At 40.9% G+C, this 16,460-nt stretch overlaps 1 protein-coding gene across 3 annotated transcripts in view; it reads right to left on the reverse strand.

Moving 5' to 3' along the window:
* AOAH (acyloxyacyl hydrolase) overlaps positions 1-16,460 on the reverse strand; it is a 117,210-nt gene that overhangs the window by 73,779 nt on the left and 26,971 nt on the right. For all 3 annotated transcript variants that reach the window (XM_032785444.2, XM_032785440.2, XM_032785442.2), the window contains exon 6: positions 8,156-8,215. In XM_032785444.2, coding sequence (XP_032641335.1) covers positions 8,156-8,215 — 60 coding nt within the window. The remainder of the gene's footprint in view (positions 1-8,155; positions 8,216-16,460) is intronic.

The following is a 16,460-nucleotide window of genomic DNA, read 5'->3' on the forward strand; positions in this document are numbered from 1 at the left end:
TAATGAATATAAATCAGAAATTAGGAATTGTAGAAAACTGATAAGGGACACAAGGAGAAATCTATGGCCAGCAGAGTTAAGGACAATAAGAAGGAGTTTTTTAAATACATGAGAAATAAAAATAAATCCTGACAATGGTATTGGTTCATTACTAGATGGAAATGGTAGAACTATCAATAATAATGCAGAAAAAGCAGAAGTGTTCATAAAATATTTCTGTTCTATATTTGTAGAAAAAACTGATATAGTTTCATCGGGTGGTGATAGCACTTTTTCCATCCCACAAGTATCTCTGTGGGATGTTTAACAGAAGCTGCTAAAGTTAGACATTTTTAAATCAGTAAGTCCAGATAACTTGGATGCAAGAGTTTTAACAGAGTTGGCTGAGGAGCTCACCGAACTGTTAATGGTGTTTTTCAATAAGTTTTGCAGCACTGGCGAAGTTCCAGAAGGCTGGAAGAAAGCTAATATGCCATTTTTTAAACAGGCTAAACAGGATGACATGGCTAATTATAGCCTGTTAAGTCTGACATCAATCCCAGCAAGATAATGGGAGCTGCTGATAGGGGACTCGATTAATAAAGAACTAGAGGACGGTAATGTAATTAATGCAAATCAACATGGGTTTATAGAAAATAGATCCTGTCAAACTAACTCGATATCTTTTTCTGATTAGATTACAAGTTTGGTTGATTAAGGTAATAGTGTTGACATAATTTACTTAGACTTCTACAAGGCATTTGATGTGGTACTGCACAACATTTTGATTAAAAACTAGAATAATATAAAATGAACATGCCACACGTTAAGTGGATTAAAAACTAGCTAACTGATAAGTCTCAAAATGTAATTGTAAATAGGGAATCATCATCAAGTGGGTGTCCTTCCAAGGGGGGGCTCTATGCTATTTAACATTTTTATCAATGATCTGGAAGAAAACATATAATCATCACTAATAAAGTTTGCAGATGGCACAAAATTGGGGGAGTGGCAAATAATGAAGAGGGCAGATCACTGATTCAGAGTGATCTGGATTACTTGACAAACTGGGTACAGGCCATATGCATTTTATGTCTAAATGTAAATATATGTATCCAAGAACAAAGAATGTAGCCTATATTTACAGAATGGAGGACTCTATCTTAGAAAGTAATGACTCAGGGGTTGTGGTGGATAATCAGCTGAATATGAGCTCCCAATGTGATGCTGTGGCCATAAGAGCTAATGCAATCCTGGGATGCATAAACAGGGGAATCTCGAGTAGGAACAGAGAGGTTACTTTACCTCTGTTTTTGCCACTGGCATGACAGCTGCTGGAATACTATGTCCAGTTCTGGTGCCAACAATTCAAGGCGCTAATTGGAGAGGGTTCAGAGAAGAGCCACAAAAATTATTAAAGTATTACAAAACAGGCCTTTTAGTGATAGACTCAAAGAGCTCATCTAGAAAGAAAGGGATAGATAATAGGACTGAAAATATCATGTTACTGCTACATAAATCCATGGTACACCCACATCTTGAATACTGTGCGTGGATGTGGTCGCCCCATCTTAAAAAAGATATATTGGAATGGGAAAAGGTTCAGAAAAGGGCAACAAAAATTATTAGGGGTATGGAACGGCTTCTGTATGAGGAGAGATTAATAAGGCTGGGACTTTTCAGCTTGGAAAGGAGATGGCTAAGGGGAGATATGATTGAAGTCTATAAAATCATGACTTGTATAGAGAAAATAAGGAAGTGTTGTTTACTATTTCTCATAACATAAGAACTAGAGGTCACCAAATGAAATTAATAGGCAGTAGGTTTAAAACAAATAAAAGGAAGTATTTCTTCATAGTCAACCTGTGGAACTCCTTGTCAAAGGATGTTCTGAAGGCCAAGACCATAACAGGGTTCAAAAAAGAACTAGATAAATTCATGGAGGATAGGTCCAACAATGGCTATTAGCCAGGATGGGCAGGAATGGTGTCCCTAGCCTCTGTTTGCCAGTAGCTGGGAACGAGCGACAGGGGATGGATCACTTGATGATTCCCTGTTCTGTTCATTCTCTCTGGGGCACCTGGCACTGGCCACTGTCAGAAGACAGGATACTGGGCTAGATGGACTTTTGGTCTGACCCAGTAGGGCCATTCTTATGTTCTTATTTAACAAAGAGAAGGTTAAGGGGTGACTTGATCATAGTCTGTAAGTATCCACATTAAGAATAAATGTTTAATAATAGGCTCTTCAGCACAATCAAATGTCAGGAAATTGAAGCTAGATAAATTCAGAATGGACATAGGGCGTAAAATTTTACCAGTGAGGATAATTAACCATTGGAACAATTTACCAAGAGTCATGGTAGATTCTCCCTCACTGACAATTTTTAAATCAAGATTGGATGTTTTTCTAAAAGATATGCTCAAGGAATTATTTGGGAGAAGTTCTCTGGCATGTGTTATGCAGAGGTCAGACTAGCTTATCAAAAATAGTCCTTTGTGGGCTTGGAATCTATGAATAGGTGTAAATATTACACAAAAAGGGATACTTTAATGTTATACCGCTTACAAAGCTGAGGTTTACACACACACACAACACACATCCCAACTAACTTGTGTAATTTTTTTAAACAACTGTGGAGGTGTGGATATACTGTACTTAGTTTTGTAAAAAAACCTTTGCACAAATATATCTGACTTTTTAAATGACTCCCCCTATCATGTAAATCTAATCCAAATGAGGAATACAAAAGCAACAGAGATTGTAAAATATTTTTTAGCACCTTAAGCTTCACTCAAGCTGTCAGCTTTTCAGTTTCAGCCTAAGGGCAACATTAAATTCACCCCCATAAGGGGTGTAGCTACCAGTACTGGGAGCGCTGCTCCCAGGGCTGGCACACTGTCTACACTGGTGCTTTACAGCGCTGAAACTTGCTGAGCTCAGGGGGGTGTTTTTTCACATCCCTGAGTGAGAAAGTTGCAGTGCTGTAGTGCCAGTGTAAACAAGCCCTAAGTCACAATGTTCTGCTGTGTGCAAAAGCCTTTGATGTTAACACAGCCACATCTGAAGCCGCTTTGGAAAGACAATCTGGTGCTTTAAATAAATTACAGTCAAATTTAAGTCCAAACTTAGCTGTAAGTAGAACAGAAACTTTCCTCCCCTCCCTTTGGTTTGTCATTTTGAAACAGCTTCAAACTGAGGCCACATTAACTTCAGAGATTTCACATACACAGCAGACATCCCACCTTGGGCAGAAGCAGCTGAGGTGAAGACTTTGAAGACAGAAAAAAGAGATTATAGCTAGTTCTTCTATGTAGACACAATATGTATCCTCCCCTTGCATAGCCCATGAGCAGGCCAGCTAACAACTGAAGTACTTTCACTCACAGGACTGCAGGGATACTTTCATCTCTGTGTCCCTAGCAGGTAGAAGGAGATGGCTACACCCTCACAATCCCACCCCCCACATACACACACTGGCCCACAGTACAGGGTTGGTGAATTGAAGGGAGCAGACTGTACCATCCTACAGCCCACGCATACCCTGTGCACACAAGGGCACTCTCTCTGGGTTCCTTTGGGAAAACGTGGCTCCCCCTGCTCTCTATACAGGGCTGTGCTTAAAGAAACAGGGTATGATTTGAAATGATCTTCTATTCAGACATTTTTTTAGTTGCTCAGGCAATTTTCTGACAAATGTGCCTATCTGCTGGGTCAGCTGCCATTTTGGGAAGCACACTGGATGCAGCATTTTACAGAGACCACACATACACACTGTGCTCTCTGAAGAGTGATCTTAGCTTTTGTTTTCTTCTTTGTTACCCTTAATCTAAAATAAAACTTGATCAGACTGAAAGTGTATGGTTGCATGTTTTTGCATGGAAAGTCAAAAAAGATCATTAAACGCTTGGAAATTATATTAATTTTAATTAATATGTAGCTTTAAAATATGTTTCAATAAGGATAGCTGTGAGGTAATTGCTAGAAGTGTGCTAGGATTAACTACAGGATGGGCCTAACCAATTTATTAAAAAAATTATTTTAATGCAATTTTTAAATGGGACCATGTAGTTGTCTGTGTTAAACAATTCATGCTCATTATTCATTGAGCAGTGAATGAGAGAACTAGTATTTTGAGGAATAACTGAAAGATTGTTCATTGTGTCTCAGGGCCATCATCTGCCTAGCCCTGTGTGATAAATGAGCCTATAAATTTACCCTAATTGTGAGCTCCACTGTGAAAAGTGAGTGAAAATTCATAAAAGGTCACAATAACCTATAACACCAAAATGTTGATGGGAAAAGGTCCAAACAGGAGACAGAAAGAATGAATGAATTCAAACAAAAAGGTCAACTGGTATAACTCATGGAAACAAAGAGACATGGGACCAAAAAATCAATGGACCAAAATTGGTGTGTCAGAAATTAGGCTTAATTGGTGAACAAAATGAGAGGGTGAACTGCTCTGCTCATCATTCCCTCTTGGCACCCTTAAAAGAAAAGACGATTTTGTGGGGAAAGGAAGAAGAAGTTTTCCATTAACAGCTACTGACTGGGAGATGGGCAAACCAACAGGAGCAAGCTTTACTATCATGGCTGCCGCCACCACCACTGTCTCCTGGGACCCAGTCAGGGCCGGTGCTTCCATTTAGGCGACCGCCTGCCAGGATTTGTGAGGGTGGCAGATTGCTCCGGTGGACGTCCCGCAGGCGTGCCTGCGGAGGGTCCGCTGGTCCCGTGGCTCCGGTGGAGCATCCGCAGGCACGCCTGCGGCAGGTCCACCAGAGCCGCAGAACCAGCGGACCGTCCGCAGGGACACCTGCGGCAGGTCCACCGGAGCTGCGGGACCGGTGAGCTGGGCCTGCGCCTAGGGCGCCAAAAACCCTGGCACCGCTCCTGGACCCAGTCACCACTCGGCTGCCTTCTTCCTAATCCTGAGACAAGTTCTGACCAGACTAGGCCTAAGAGAGGACCCAGATGACACCACCGCCTCCACTGGCTGCAGCTAAATCCTGACAACCACCTGGGATGTGAGACTTTTTCACTCCCTTTCTCCTCAGTGTGTCCTTTTCCTTCCTCACCTTATTTCTTCTCATTCCTATCCCTCTCCTGGATCCTTCCATCTAATAAGAGTCTGGCTTAGCCTTCCAAGATTGCATATTTCACAATGCTATTGTAAGCCTGTGACCAGAGAGGCAGATAAAAACAATGCCCCACACAGCCCAATCCTGGCCCAAGTGGCCAGGTTTTGGAGTGGCTAATAAGATTGTGTTCCATGCATGTGTTTCTCGAGCAGTGAGATTGCAAGAGAGAGTCAACACCAGAGACAGATACTGTATTTTCTCTGTTTGCTGTTCTTCTCTCTCCCCTCTTGTGTATGTGTCTTGTTTTGTCTTTTAGGCAATGGGATTGGACTTTAACAGCAGCTGCAGCAACAATGGTTCCAGAGAAACTAACATTTTCTCTTCCACCTGACCTCCCCCTCAAGGACAGTTATGATCCTCTTTAACATCATGTAAAGGACTGTCAAAAAATTCTCTTCAGCTAAAGGGAATGTGAGCAAGGGATGTTCTTAAAGTGAAAGCCTTGCTTAGCACTTTACATGCCAAATGCTTTAACTCTTTCCTCCTGTGTCTTTAATATAAGGTTAAAATGTTTTCCCCCCAGGACACTAAGCAGGCTGAGGCCTCTGCATTACTGAATCCCAAACCTTGTACAGTTTTATATTTCTCCAGTGATGGGGAAAAAATAGACACTTCATGCAATTTGGGAGGAAATATTTGACCATCAATAACATGATATTCAATTGAAAGTATAATGAGCATGGTCCTGTTGTTGCTGCTCCACATGAGCTGAAACCCTTATTTACCATGTATTGTTTATTTCCTTGGCATCACAGCTTGGCAGTAGCCCAATGGCTAATTAGGAATCTCAATTTTCATTCCTGTGAGCAGCATCACAATGAGGATTCAGGAAAAAACAATATCAATAATTTCTTTGCAAAGAGCAAAAAATGTTTGTTCAGTAATCAAATGCCTGTAGAAAATTGGAAGCAAACTCCATGGCTTACTTGACTCATAAAACTGAAGGCATAGCTAGCCACCAGCAAAAAAGTTGCACTTCCTTTCGGGGCTACCAATTAGAGATGGGTGCAAGGCTCAAAATGTAAGGTTTCAAACTCCAGTGTTCAAGGCTGGTTGGAGCCAGGCCTTTTGTTTGGTTCAACCCACCATAAACATGTTTGGATTTCAAAGAACTCCAAAACGCATGGGCGTTCAGATCCAGGGATTTGGTTCAGGCCTATCTTTACTAGCCAGAGGTCTGCGCATGCAGAAAAGGTTGGAGTGATAGTGGGTTAGGAAGAAAAGTGTAACTGAAAGGCACATTGACCAAACCAGACAGTACCCACATAAAAGAATAAATGGACACAAATCAGACATCAGGAATGGTAACATACAAAAGCCAGTAGGTGAACACTTCAATCTCCCTGGACATTCTATAACAGATTTAAAAGTAACAATTCTTGAACAAAAAAACTTCAGAAACAGACTTCAAAGAGAAACAGCAAAACTACAATTTATTTGCAAACTTGCCACCATTAATTTGGGTTGAATAGGGACTGGGAGTGACTGGCTCATTACAAAAGCAGCTTTGCCTCTCCTGGAATTAAGACCTCCTCATATATTATTGGGAGTGGACTACATCCATCCTGATTGAATTGGCCCTGTCAACACTGGTTCTCCACTTGTGAGGTAACTCCCTTTTCTTCATGTGTCATTATATAATGCCTGCATCGGTAACTTGCAGTCCATGCATCTGAAGAAGTGAGGTGTTTTACCCACAAAAGCTTATGCCCAAATAAATCTGTTAGTCTTTAAAGTGCCACTGGGCTCCTTGCTGATTTTGTGGATACAGACTAACACAGCTACCCCCAGATACTAGGCAGGGCTGGAGCAGCTGCAGATCTGGAGACCCAGCTGGAGGAAGAGCCCTGGACAGAACTGAAGGGCTCTGGAAACTTCTGCTTCTGTAAAGAATCTAAATAGGATTTGAACCAAAACATCTGACATCTGGCTACTGAAGTAGACTTGACAGAACAATGAGTAATGGTCTCAAGTTGCAGTGGGGGAGGTTTAGGTTGGATATTAGTAAAAACTTTTTCACTAGACAGTGGTGAAGCACTGGAATGGGTTACCTGGGGAGGTGGTGGAATCTCCTTCCTTAGAGGTTTTAAGGTCAGGCTTGACAAAGCCCTGGCTGGGATGATTTAGTTGGGAATTGGTCCTGCTTTGAGCAAGGGGTTGGACTAGATGACCTCCTGAGGTCCCTTCCAACCTGATATTCTATGATTCTATGACTTCTAAGCACTACAGCATCATGGTGTTTTGTGTTTATTACTTGGGTTCCTGCCATCCTTACACACACATGGAGGCCCTATAGGGTTCAATAAGGTTGCCTGTGTGAGTGAGCACTATTCAACACGAGTGATGCTGGCAGCACAGGGTTGTGCATAAACAAACACAAACAACATAGTAATAAATAAAAATGAGGCATAATGCTGCATTAAACACTCAAATGAGGATCTGAATATGGGCACTGAGTCTGAGTTCAGGGAGCTTCTGAGTCCAGGGAGCTTTTGGGGCCATTATCAGGTTGGCAGGCTTAATAAAACTAATTAGAGCTCAGCAGGCTTTTATTCATATAATTCTAGCTTTTTTATTTCCCCCTCTCCTCTTTTTTAAAAAATGCTATGTATTAAGGATGGATGAATCATCAAAGAGTTAATCAAGCACCAGCAGTGTGCCAGTATGGTACTGCACCAGAGCTGATGTGTAAATCTGCTATACCTTTTTACAGCTTGAGAGGATCTAGACTCTTACTTTTCATTACAGTTTTGGTCTTGCTGGCTCTATCTTTTATTTTCCCATACAGTCTCTGCATTTGTTTTGCATTCTGCTGTATTTTCCACCTATTTTTACACTAGATGTTCTCTTTGCTCCTTTATTCCTGTATTCAGTCTCACCTAACCACAGTGCAGAACCAATTAATACTAAAGTCTGAGTCAGCATTTCAAATTTATGAGGTTCAAACAGTTTTGAAATTATGCAAATTGAGGCCACCTACCCCTAATAAATGCAGTCACACCATAAAATACCTTTTGACTCTTATTTCTTACCAGAACTTTGGAATTCCTGACAATCCTGTTTGCTTTCCTTACAGCCTTATTCAGCCCCATCTAAAACAGCAAGAGAAAAACAAAATATATCAATTTTGCATTACCTATATATTTTTTCCCAAATATTTTCTCTCTTTCTGGCACAAAAATGAAGTATGGATCTACAAATAAATCATTTACTACTTTTTATTGGACTAATAATCAATTATCTAATCACCATGTATGAAACTCCAGTTGCAAGAGTTCATTTATTTTGCTCCAGGGCACCATTTATTTTCTTAGATGAAGTCCAGCTCAGTTTAAGATTTGGGATTCATATCTTTGCTACGCTGTCTTGGTGACAGTGGACAAAATTCAACAACTCATACAGAAGTGCAATCTATTTGTTGGATTCAAGACGGTCAGAAATAGGATGTAAGGATGCAAGAACCACCCAGTCTCCAGAAAACAAGAGGTTAACTTCAGTTTAGATTTGCCGTCTGTCATAGCTCTGTAGTGTTCTCTGGTTGAATGTGGCACTGCCAGTACTCTTTGCCTGAGTATCCCTCCCAGAGGTCAATCTCTCCAGCTCTCCACACACTGATTTGTGCTGGAGATGTGGCTTAGACCTAGCATGACCAGAGGGCAAGTGTGAAAAATCAGGATGGGGGTGTAATAGGTGCCTATATAAGAAAAAGCCCCCCAAATTGGGACTGTCCCTACAAAATCAGGACATCTGGTCACCCTACTTAGCCCTCTGGCCAAATCACAACAAACTCAACCCCCTCTGATATAACAAAGTTGAAACTAAAAAGTCTTCACCAAACAAAAAGGTCCCTCTGCCCTTTCGGGATTCTCTTTAGCACACCCGTGGAGCCCTGATCCCAACCTGTTTCTAGGCTCAATGACCCGTGTCCTTCCTGACTCTGGTATAGAGCTCTGGGTCCCCAGGCTGGCTCCCCTGGAATATCCTTTTCCTTACAGACCCTGGCTCAGGGCTTTCCACAGGAGCCTGTGGTTCCAACTCATGAGATCTCTCTTCCACCAAGTCTCCCTCCCTTTCCCTCTGCCTCCCCCTCCCAGAGAACTTCCCACTTCTTCTCCTCTTATTCTCAAGGAACAAGTGGGGAGAGTCTCAGGTCTCAGATCTGCTCTCTCTCTCTTGCCCTTAGGCCTGATTCACCCAGACTCTCCTTCTTTGGGTCTCTTGCCCCTCTCTTCCTACTCTGGGCCCAAGTGCCCTCTTTAAATCCCTCTTAATTGGCCAAATTGGAGTGTGCTGATAAAGTACAAGTACACTGGCCCTGGTCCCTCTAAAGGCCCAGTGTCACCCTGTGACACAATCCACTTGCACATGTTCTGTGGGTGTCCAAAAGGCAGTCAATTTACTTACACAGGGAGGTAGAGCAGAACAGAGGGACAGACTGGCCAAAAAGAGGTCTTGTCAAGGAGAAAAGCCTCTTCTGCATTTGTACAAGTGGGTCAAATGCAAATACCCTAATATCCCTGACACTTGACAGGAGCACACAAAACCCACATTGCCACCCTCAATTGCATGGAAGTGTTACTCTTTGGAACAAGAAATATTACTAGGCCATCTATCCAACCAGTCCCATTCACAAGGGAATTCACATGCATCAGGCACCATGAACATGAATGACAGCAGTAATACAGAGACCTTCTCATATGGCAGTAGGAGGTAATCCGTGCCATGTTATCTGAAGGTCAAATCCACATCAACCACTGGCTCTCACAGCCAGGATCTGCCAAATATTCAAGCAATACTATTAGGACACAGTGGGAAGTCTGGATACAAAAGGAAACAGCAAGGGGTCTAAGTTTTTATCAATGCCTAGGTTCTTATCAGCAGCTTCACTAATCTGTAACACCTGCTGTGTGTAGTGTGTCACATAAATCTGTGACTAGGCATCTGCAAGGTACATTGTGAAGCAAACCTGGCTTGTCAAACCTGCACTCTGACAGTACACTTGGGACTACACCTAATATTAGGGCTTGATACTGAAAGTCACCGGGAGCTCATTGCATCTTTGGATCAGGCCTTTGTTTTGATTGTTCAGCCTTGCAGACTCCAAAATCTGGTGTGCCCCATTGACCACAACTAATTTACACCTACGGTTTCACTTTGTGCCTCCCTTATAGAATTTGTCCAGATGCGTTTTCTTATATTGGTTACATTGCGCCAAAATCTTCAGTCAAGACAGACTGGCCTGAGAAAAGTGCAGAAAGAAGCGGGTAGTGGATAAGCTGAGAAGCCACTCTCACTGCACAAAAATACTCTGGCCTCAGACAGTAGATCTTTCTGCCCCGTCCCCAGCCCTTGCATGAATGCTGAAGCACAGAGAGCCACTATGGAGTAGACCTCTGCACCATACTGTAGTGTGAAGCCCCCCACAACCTTTGGGAATTCTTTTCCAATCCTTGTACAGAAGAACCACACTGGTTCCTTTGCCAAAGGACCCTTCACTGTCGAGGAGGTGCGGGATCCGTTACACTCGGATATCCCTACTAATTGTGTTGACTGAGGTGTAATTAAGACTAGAATCTATGTCACAGTTGGGGAACTGTTCTCCTCTCTATTGTAAACAATATAAATCCAGTTTATGCAGGATACTGAGGAGATGGTATCTCCATTAGCGAACGGCAGTGTACTCTGGGACATATTTATACTCTCTTTCCTTTATGTATGAAAATGTTATTTTCCCACCCATTAAAATGTCAGTACATTAAAAAGTTTCAGTAGGGGGGAAATGGTAGCTATATTGATGTGAGAAAGATCTTCCAAGTTTACATTTCACTGAAGTCAGAGACCCCTGTAATTGGGGTTCAGTTTTGTAAGGTGCTGAGTGCCTCTGGAGATTGACTGCAGATTGCTTGCAGGACAGGGCCCAGAATTTAAGAGAAATTTGTGAACTTTTATGAGAGCAACATCTTAATACCCACCCTTTATACAACTTACTTTTTAAATAATACTCTTCCACAACAGTTACAATGAATCCCATGTGTTGTTCTGCTTTTATTAGGCCATCTTTGATAACCAGTCATATCAGTTAGGGGCACATTCTCCTGATTCCCTCAGCCTTTGTCATTCACGTTTGGAATGAAAGAGCTGAGAATATGCCCCACTAACCTTGCCGTGGAAGGAATCTCTGCCTTCTTTCTGTGAATTGTAAGAATCAGTGAACTAAGAAATCAATTAATGTTGAACAGTTTTCAAACTGAAAGGAAAATTATACTATCAGATCACAACTGTGTAAGTGCTTTGCTGCTGATCATAATGGTTAGTCAGGACAAACTGCTCCTTTTGACTATGACCTATCAATCCCTCTTATAATACACCATAAGAACATAATTGCTAGCTTTAAATCCACTAGGCCTGAAGGCCCAGTAGAAAAGTTCAATGCAAGTTTATATATATCTGAATGAAGTTATAGAAATCCAGTGTGGGAAAAAGCATCCTTTGCCAAGTGGCAGATTTAAAACATTAGAAAAAACAAGTGATGTTGCTATACTGAGCGGCTGGAATGCCAGATTGGATTTTTAAGCAGCATACATTTGCATTTCAAGAAACCACCATCAACATTTTTGCTGGAGATAAAATTCAACTTGTCATTATACTTGATGTAGATACTGATTAAAGCAAAATTAATTAACTCAGAAATTTAAGGGTCAAAAATAAAAGGCAAACTATATGAGGAATAATAAAGTATAAGAATAACTATCAGAAGAGTCTCTCTCAAAGCAAAGGTTGTTCTTTGTGCAGATTTTTATATGCAACATTATTCTGCTTACAGCTTGAGCACTGTGGTGCTTTTATTCTAAGACAATCTTTAAAAAATATTGGTTTGTAGCATATAACAAGTATACAAGAGGTGCCAATAAGGAGCCAAGATAATGTTGCCCAGTTTCTTCCCATTGGCCAAATTCTGCCTCTCCCATTTGCAATAGTTATCTTGAATAAATATTGCCACAATTTTTTCCAGCAGATTTCGGCCTGTTAATCCCCTGACCCTCATTTTATATGGGAAAAACTGTCTTTTCACAAAATGCTAAATCCAGTTGTCCTCTGTCTACTCTGATTATGGAAGTTACTTCAGCGTTATGTGTGGTGGGGAAGCAGGGGGAGTCGAGGATAGGCTCCATGTTTATGAAGGTGGCAATAGTTTCTTTTGGAGGAGACTGTGGGGTTTTGTATTCTCTGGATTAAAGCTTTTGTGTCATTTTTTTGTAAGAGCAGAGGTTTGCCATGGTGTCCTTTTCTTTTCTTGCCTATGCTCTTTTGCCATAATATGTAGCATGCCGTATGCCAGTCGCCTTCCTAAGTACCACCCTCTCACATGAGAAGAGTCTGCACTTCAGTGTGACTGGATGTCCAATATTTGTGAAGTGCTTTGGGATTCTGCTTGAAGGAAGCTGCTGTGTACATATTATATACACACACACACACACACACATATATATATATATACACACATGTATACATATATGTGTGTGTGTGCATGCACATGCACGCTCTTTGCTAACTCCACACTTATGGTAGGAACAACAGGTATCAACAAAAGTGGAGAACCACATGGGCACTGAACTACTTTGTTCTTTGTGGTTTTTGCATTTCATTTATTTCCAACAAGTTGTAGCTAAGAGAGGTGGAGTGGGAATGAGTTACTGCTCAAACTGCACTCTCTGTTAGGCTTCACCCAGAGTTCAAAGGCATTCAGATCAAGGGGCTTGGATCAGTTCCACCCCTAACTATAACAATTTACACTTACACCTGAGGAGATAGTGTGGTTCTCAAAGATAGATAAGAGTAAAGAAGATTTCGTGGGGCATTTTTGTGTTTTGCTCTGTGTTTAATATTTGTTTCTTTCATATACATTTGATTTCCTCTTAGCATGTCAAGTCTAAAACTCTGAGAACTAGCCACAAACTGAGTGAGAATGTCCTCGCCAGAAGCTAGGATATACACATAAAAGTTCTCTCTCCACTTGACTGATTTGTATTCCTAGTGACTGGGTAGTCTGGATAACTGAATCAGATACAATCCAGAATTTCTCTGGCAGACAGAAGCAGGGTGCACACAAGTGTCTGAGGTTGCCTGAAACAATCAAACACTATAGCTTGCAGAGTAACCTGTTTCCATTCATTTCTTTGTTCTTATCTATCCTTTCCATCAGGTCCCTGTTTCACTTACGTCTCAACATGCCAGTGGGCCACAGTGTTTCCGTTCCAATACAAATGACAGGCTACAATTTTGGTCTCATTCACCTGGCAAAAAATTCTGTTAAGTCAGAATCACTTAACTCCCTTCAATATTATTGAGATTTCTGGCAAATCAATCTGTGTCACTTAGAGAAGGAGTAATAATTATAGTATTCAGATCAGAAGTGTGAGGCCAGGTCTACTCTAGAAACTTTTGTTGGTACAATAATGTCAATTAGGGGTGTGATTTTTTTTTGCAACGTTTCTATACTGGCAAAAGTCCTAGTGTAAATACTACTATACTGGCATAAAAGTGCTTTTGATAGAATAGCTTATTTCACTGGGGGAACTGGTACTAGCTATACCATCAAAAGCACTTTTATGCTAGTATAAGCTGCATCTACAAGAGGAAGGTTTCTGGTACAGCTAAACTGGCAAACCTTTTCTAGTATTGCTTATACTTAATTCTCAAAGACCAAGAACCCTGACAAGCTATGCTGGATAAAGCCTCTGAGCTGCACTGGATGCAGACATGAAACATTTTAAAAGCAGTGTTGGAAAGCAGACAAAGGATCCCTCACAACATACTACTAAGCTTTAATTTACACCATCACTTGGTTCCTAAGTATGTAAGTTGTATGAAATTAGAATGGCTAACCCATCAGTAAGTGGATGTAGATAAGTCTATACCACAGTTTGCGTATTTCCTCCGACTCTGATCCACATTGCTTTCACCAAGTCAAAAGAGAACAATGGATACCAGATCATAAGAGCCCATTCTTCTCACAGGCCTCATAATACAGATTTGCTACAGGGCTGCTGAAGTATTCTCTGAAGTGTACAGTAATGAATGCATGGGCATGGAATCCTCTTGTTTTCATAATATATAACAGGTGTAGGCAACCTACGGCACAGGTGCCAAAGGCGGCATGCAAGATGATTTTCAGTGGCACTCACACAGCCCGGGTCCTGGCCACCAGTCTGGGGGGCTCTGCATTTTAATTTAATTTTAAATGAAGCTTCTTAAAGATTTTAAAAACCTTATTTACTTTACATACAACAATAGTTTAGTTATATATTATAGACATATAGAAAGAGACCTTCTAAAAATGTTAAAATGTATTACTGGCAGGCAAAACCTTAAATTAGAGTGAATAAATGAAGACTTGGCACACCACTTCTGAAAGGCTGCTGACCCCTTGTATATAACCAAGATAAGGAGATAGGCTGAGATTTCCAAAAGCCAGCACGGGGCTTTAGACAGTCATTTCCTGTTTTAATAGGCACTCAGTGTCAAAATCCCTTGAGCAGCTTTGAAAAGCATGTCACTTTCCCCTTCCCTCTCCCCTATTTCCACTACATAGAGTGAATGAGTAGTGTCCCTACACAATCAGTCCATGGCCATCCACCCACACATAGTTAGTTCCACTGTTCTGGGACATTCTACAGCTCCTGCTCTGCTAAGTGAATTTCACGCTTCATGAAGACAGCAGTATTTTTAATCATAATTATCTGAGTCTCCTATAATAATCAGGGAGCATTAATGGCTACAGGAGGGTTAGCACAAAATTCAATTTATTTTAATTTGTTAGAACAGTGAGACTTATTTGCGGAGCACATTTGCCCTTGGTACAGCAACATGTTCATTTATAAACATCAACATGACCAAAAATGAAAATTACTGATTGAAAAAACTGTTAAACATCAAAGTGCCATGAATATTTGTTGTCATAAAGATAAGTAAAAACAAAAATTATGCTGTCCTATAAAGAAAAGCAACCACATATTTATTACATTCACTTTGCCAGTACAAATATTGCACTAACCCTAGGGAAGCGTGCATCCAAATGCATAAATGATGTACCTGAAAGTCAGTAGAGTTGAATGAAACAGTCATTAGTATTAAAATCTTGTTCAAACACTTGGCAGGGAACTTAGCCAACATTTGCACACTCATAACTGAAATGATCAATCAAACTACAAACTGAAGGAGCAAATGTGAGGTAAACTGGGTTTTATGCATCTGGATCCTGACTGCATATTAAAGTTTTCACCCACAATTCATCTTTAAGCAGTGTTACTTGTCACAGAATTACCGGGGGCAATTTATCAGCCATTAGAGCATGGTTTCTAAATGAAACACCATCCCCTCCTCCATTTGGTAGTTTTCTTGGGGCATCCAAATAGTTAAAGATTCAGGGGAAAAGTTCAGGAGGAAAAAGCTCTTTGTTAATGGATCTGCCTGGCTGGTGATGAGAGACAAATGAAGCCTGTCAGAAAGAGTAATAAGCAAACACTGATGACCTGGAGAGGATTTGCATGAGCCCTAAAATAACACTGGGTTGCCACATCTTGACTTTTAAGAAAAGTTTCCAGCCATTTTGTTTGATGATTTATTCTGAAAAATGTAATCTATGTGAACAGGGTTGGAAGAGGCAGGCAGAAGGGTTCCACTTCTGCTGGGAGACTGGTGGGGGTGAACCAAATACCAAATATGCAGACACACAGGATGAAGTCTTGGTCTTATTGAAGTCAATGGGAGGATAGTCATTGATTTCAATGGGTCACATTTCATCCCCACACACTTATTTATACAAAAAGTCAGTTAAATTTGGGCATATCCCAAAATCACCTCACAAACCCTGTCATAAACAGATAGCTAAGGGTTAATGTTTCTTTTACCTGTAAAGGGTTAACAAAGGGAACCACACATCTGACCAGAGGACCAATCAGGAAACCGGATTTTTCAAAGCTCAGGGAGGGAAGTTTTTGGGTGTGGGTTTTTTGTTCCGTCTGTGCTCTCTCGGCTATGAGAGTGATTTCTATCTCCAGGTTTCTAATCTTCAGTTTCCAAGTGTAAGTACAAAAGGTAGAAGACAATAGGTTTTTATATTGTTTTTGTATTTACATGTGTGTAGTTTGCTGGAATGCTTTAAATTGTATATCTTTTTGGATAAGGCTGTTTATTCATTTTTCTTTTAAGCAATTGACCCTGTATGATTGTGCAACTTGATACAGAGATAATTTTTATGTCTTTTTCTTTCTTTGTATATAAGCTTCCTTTTAAGATCTGTTTGGATTTTCCTAGTTAGAACTCACCAGGGAACTG

Source organism: Chelonoidis abingdonii, chromosome 2 (genome assembly GCF_003597395.2).
Source record: "Chelonoidis abingdonii isolate Lonesome George chromosome 2, CheloAbing_2.0, whole genome shotgun sequence".
Classification (NCBI taxonomy): domain Eukaryota; kingdom Metazoa; phylum Chordata; order Testudines; family Testudinidae; genus Chelonoidis; species Chelonoidis abingdonii.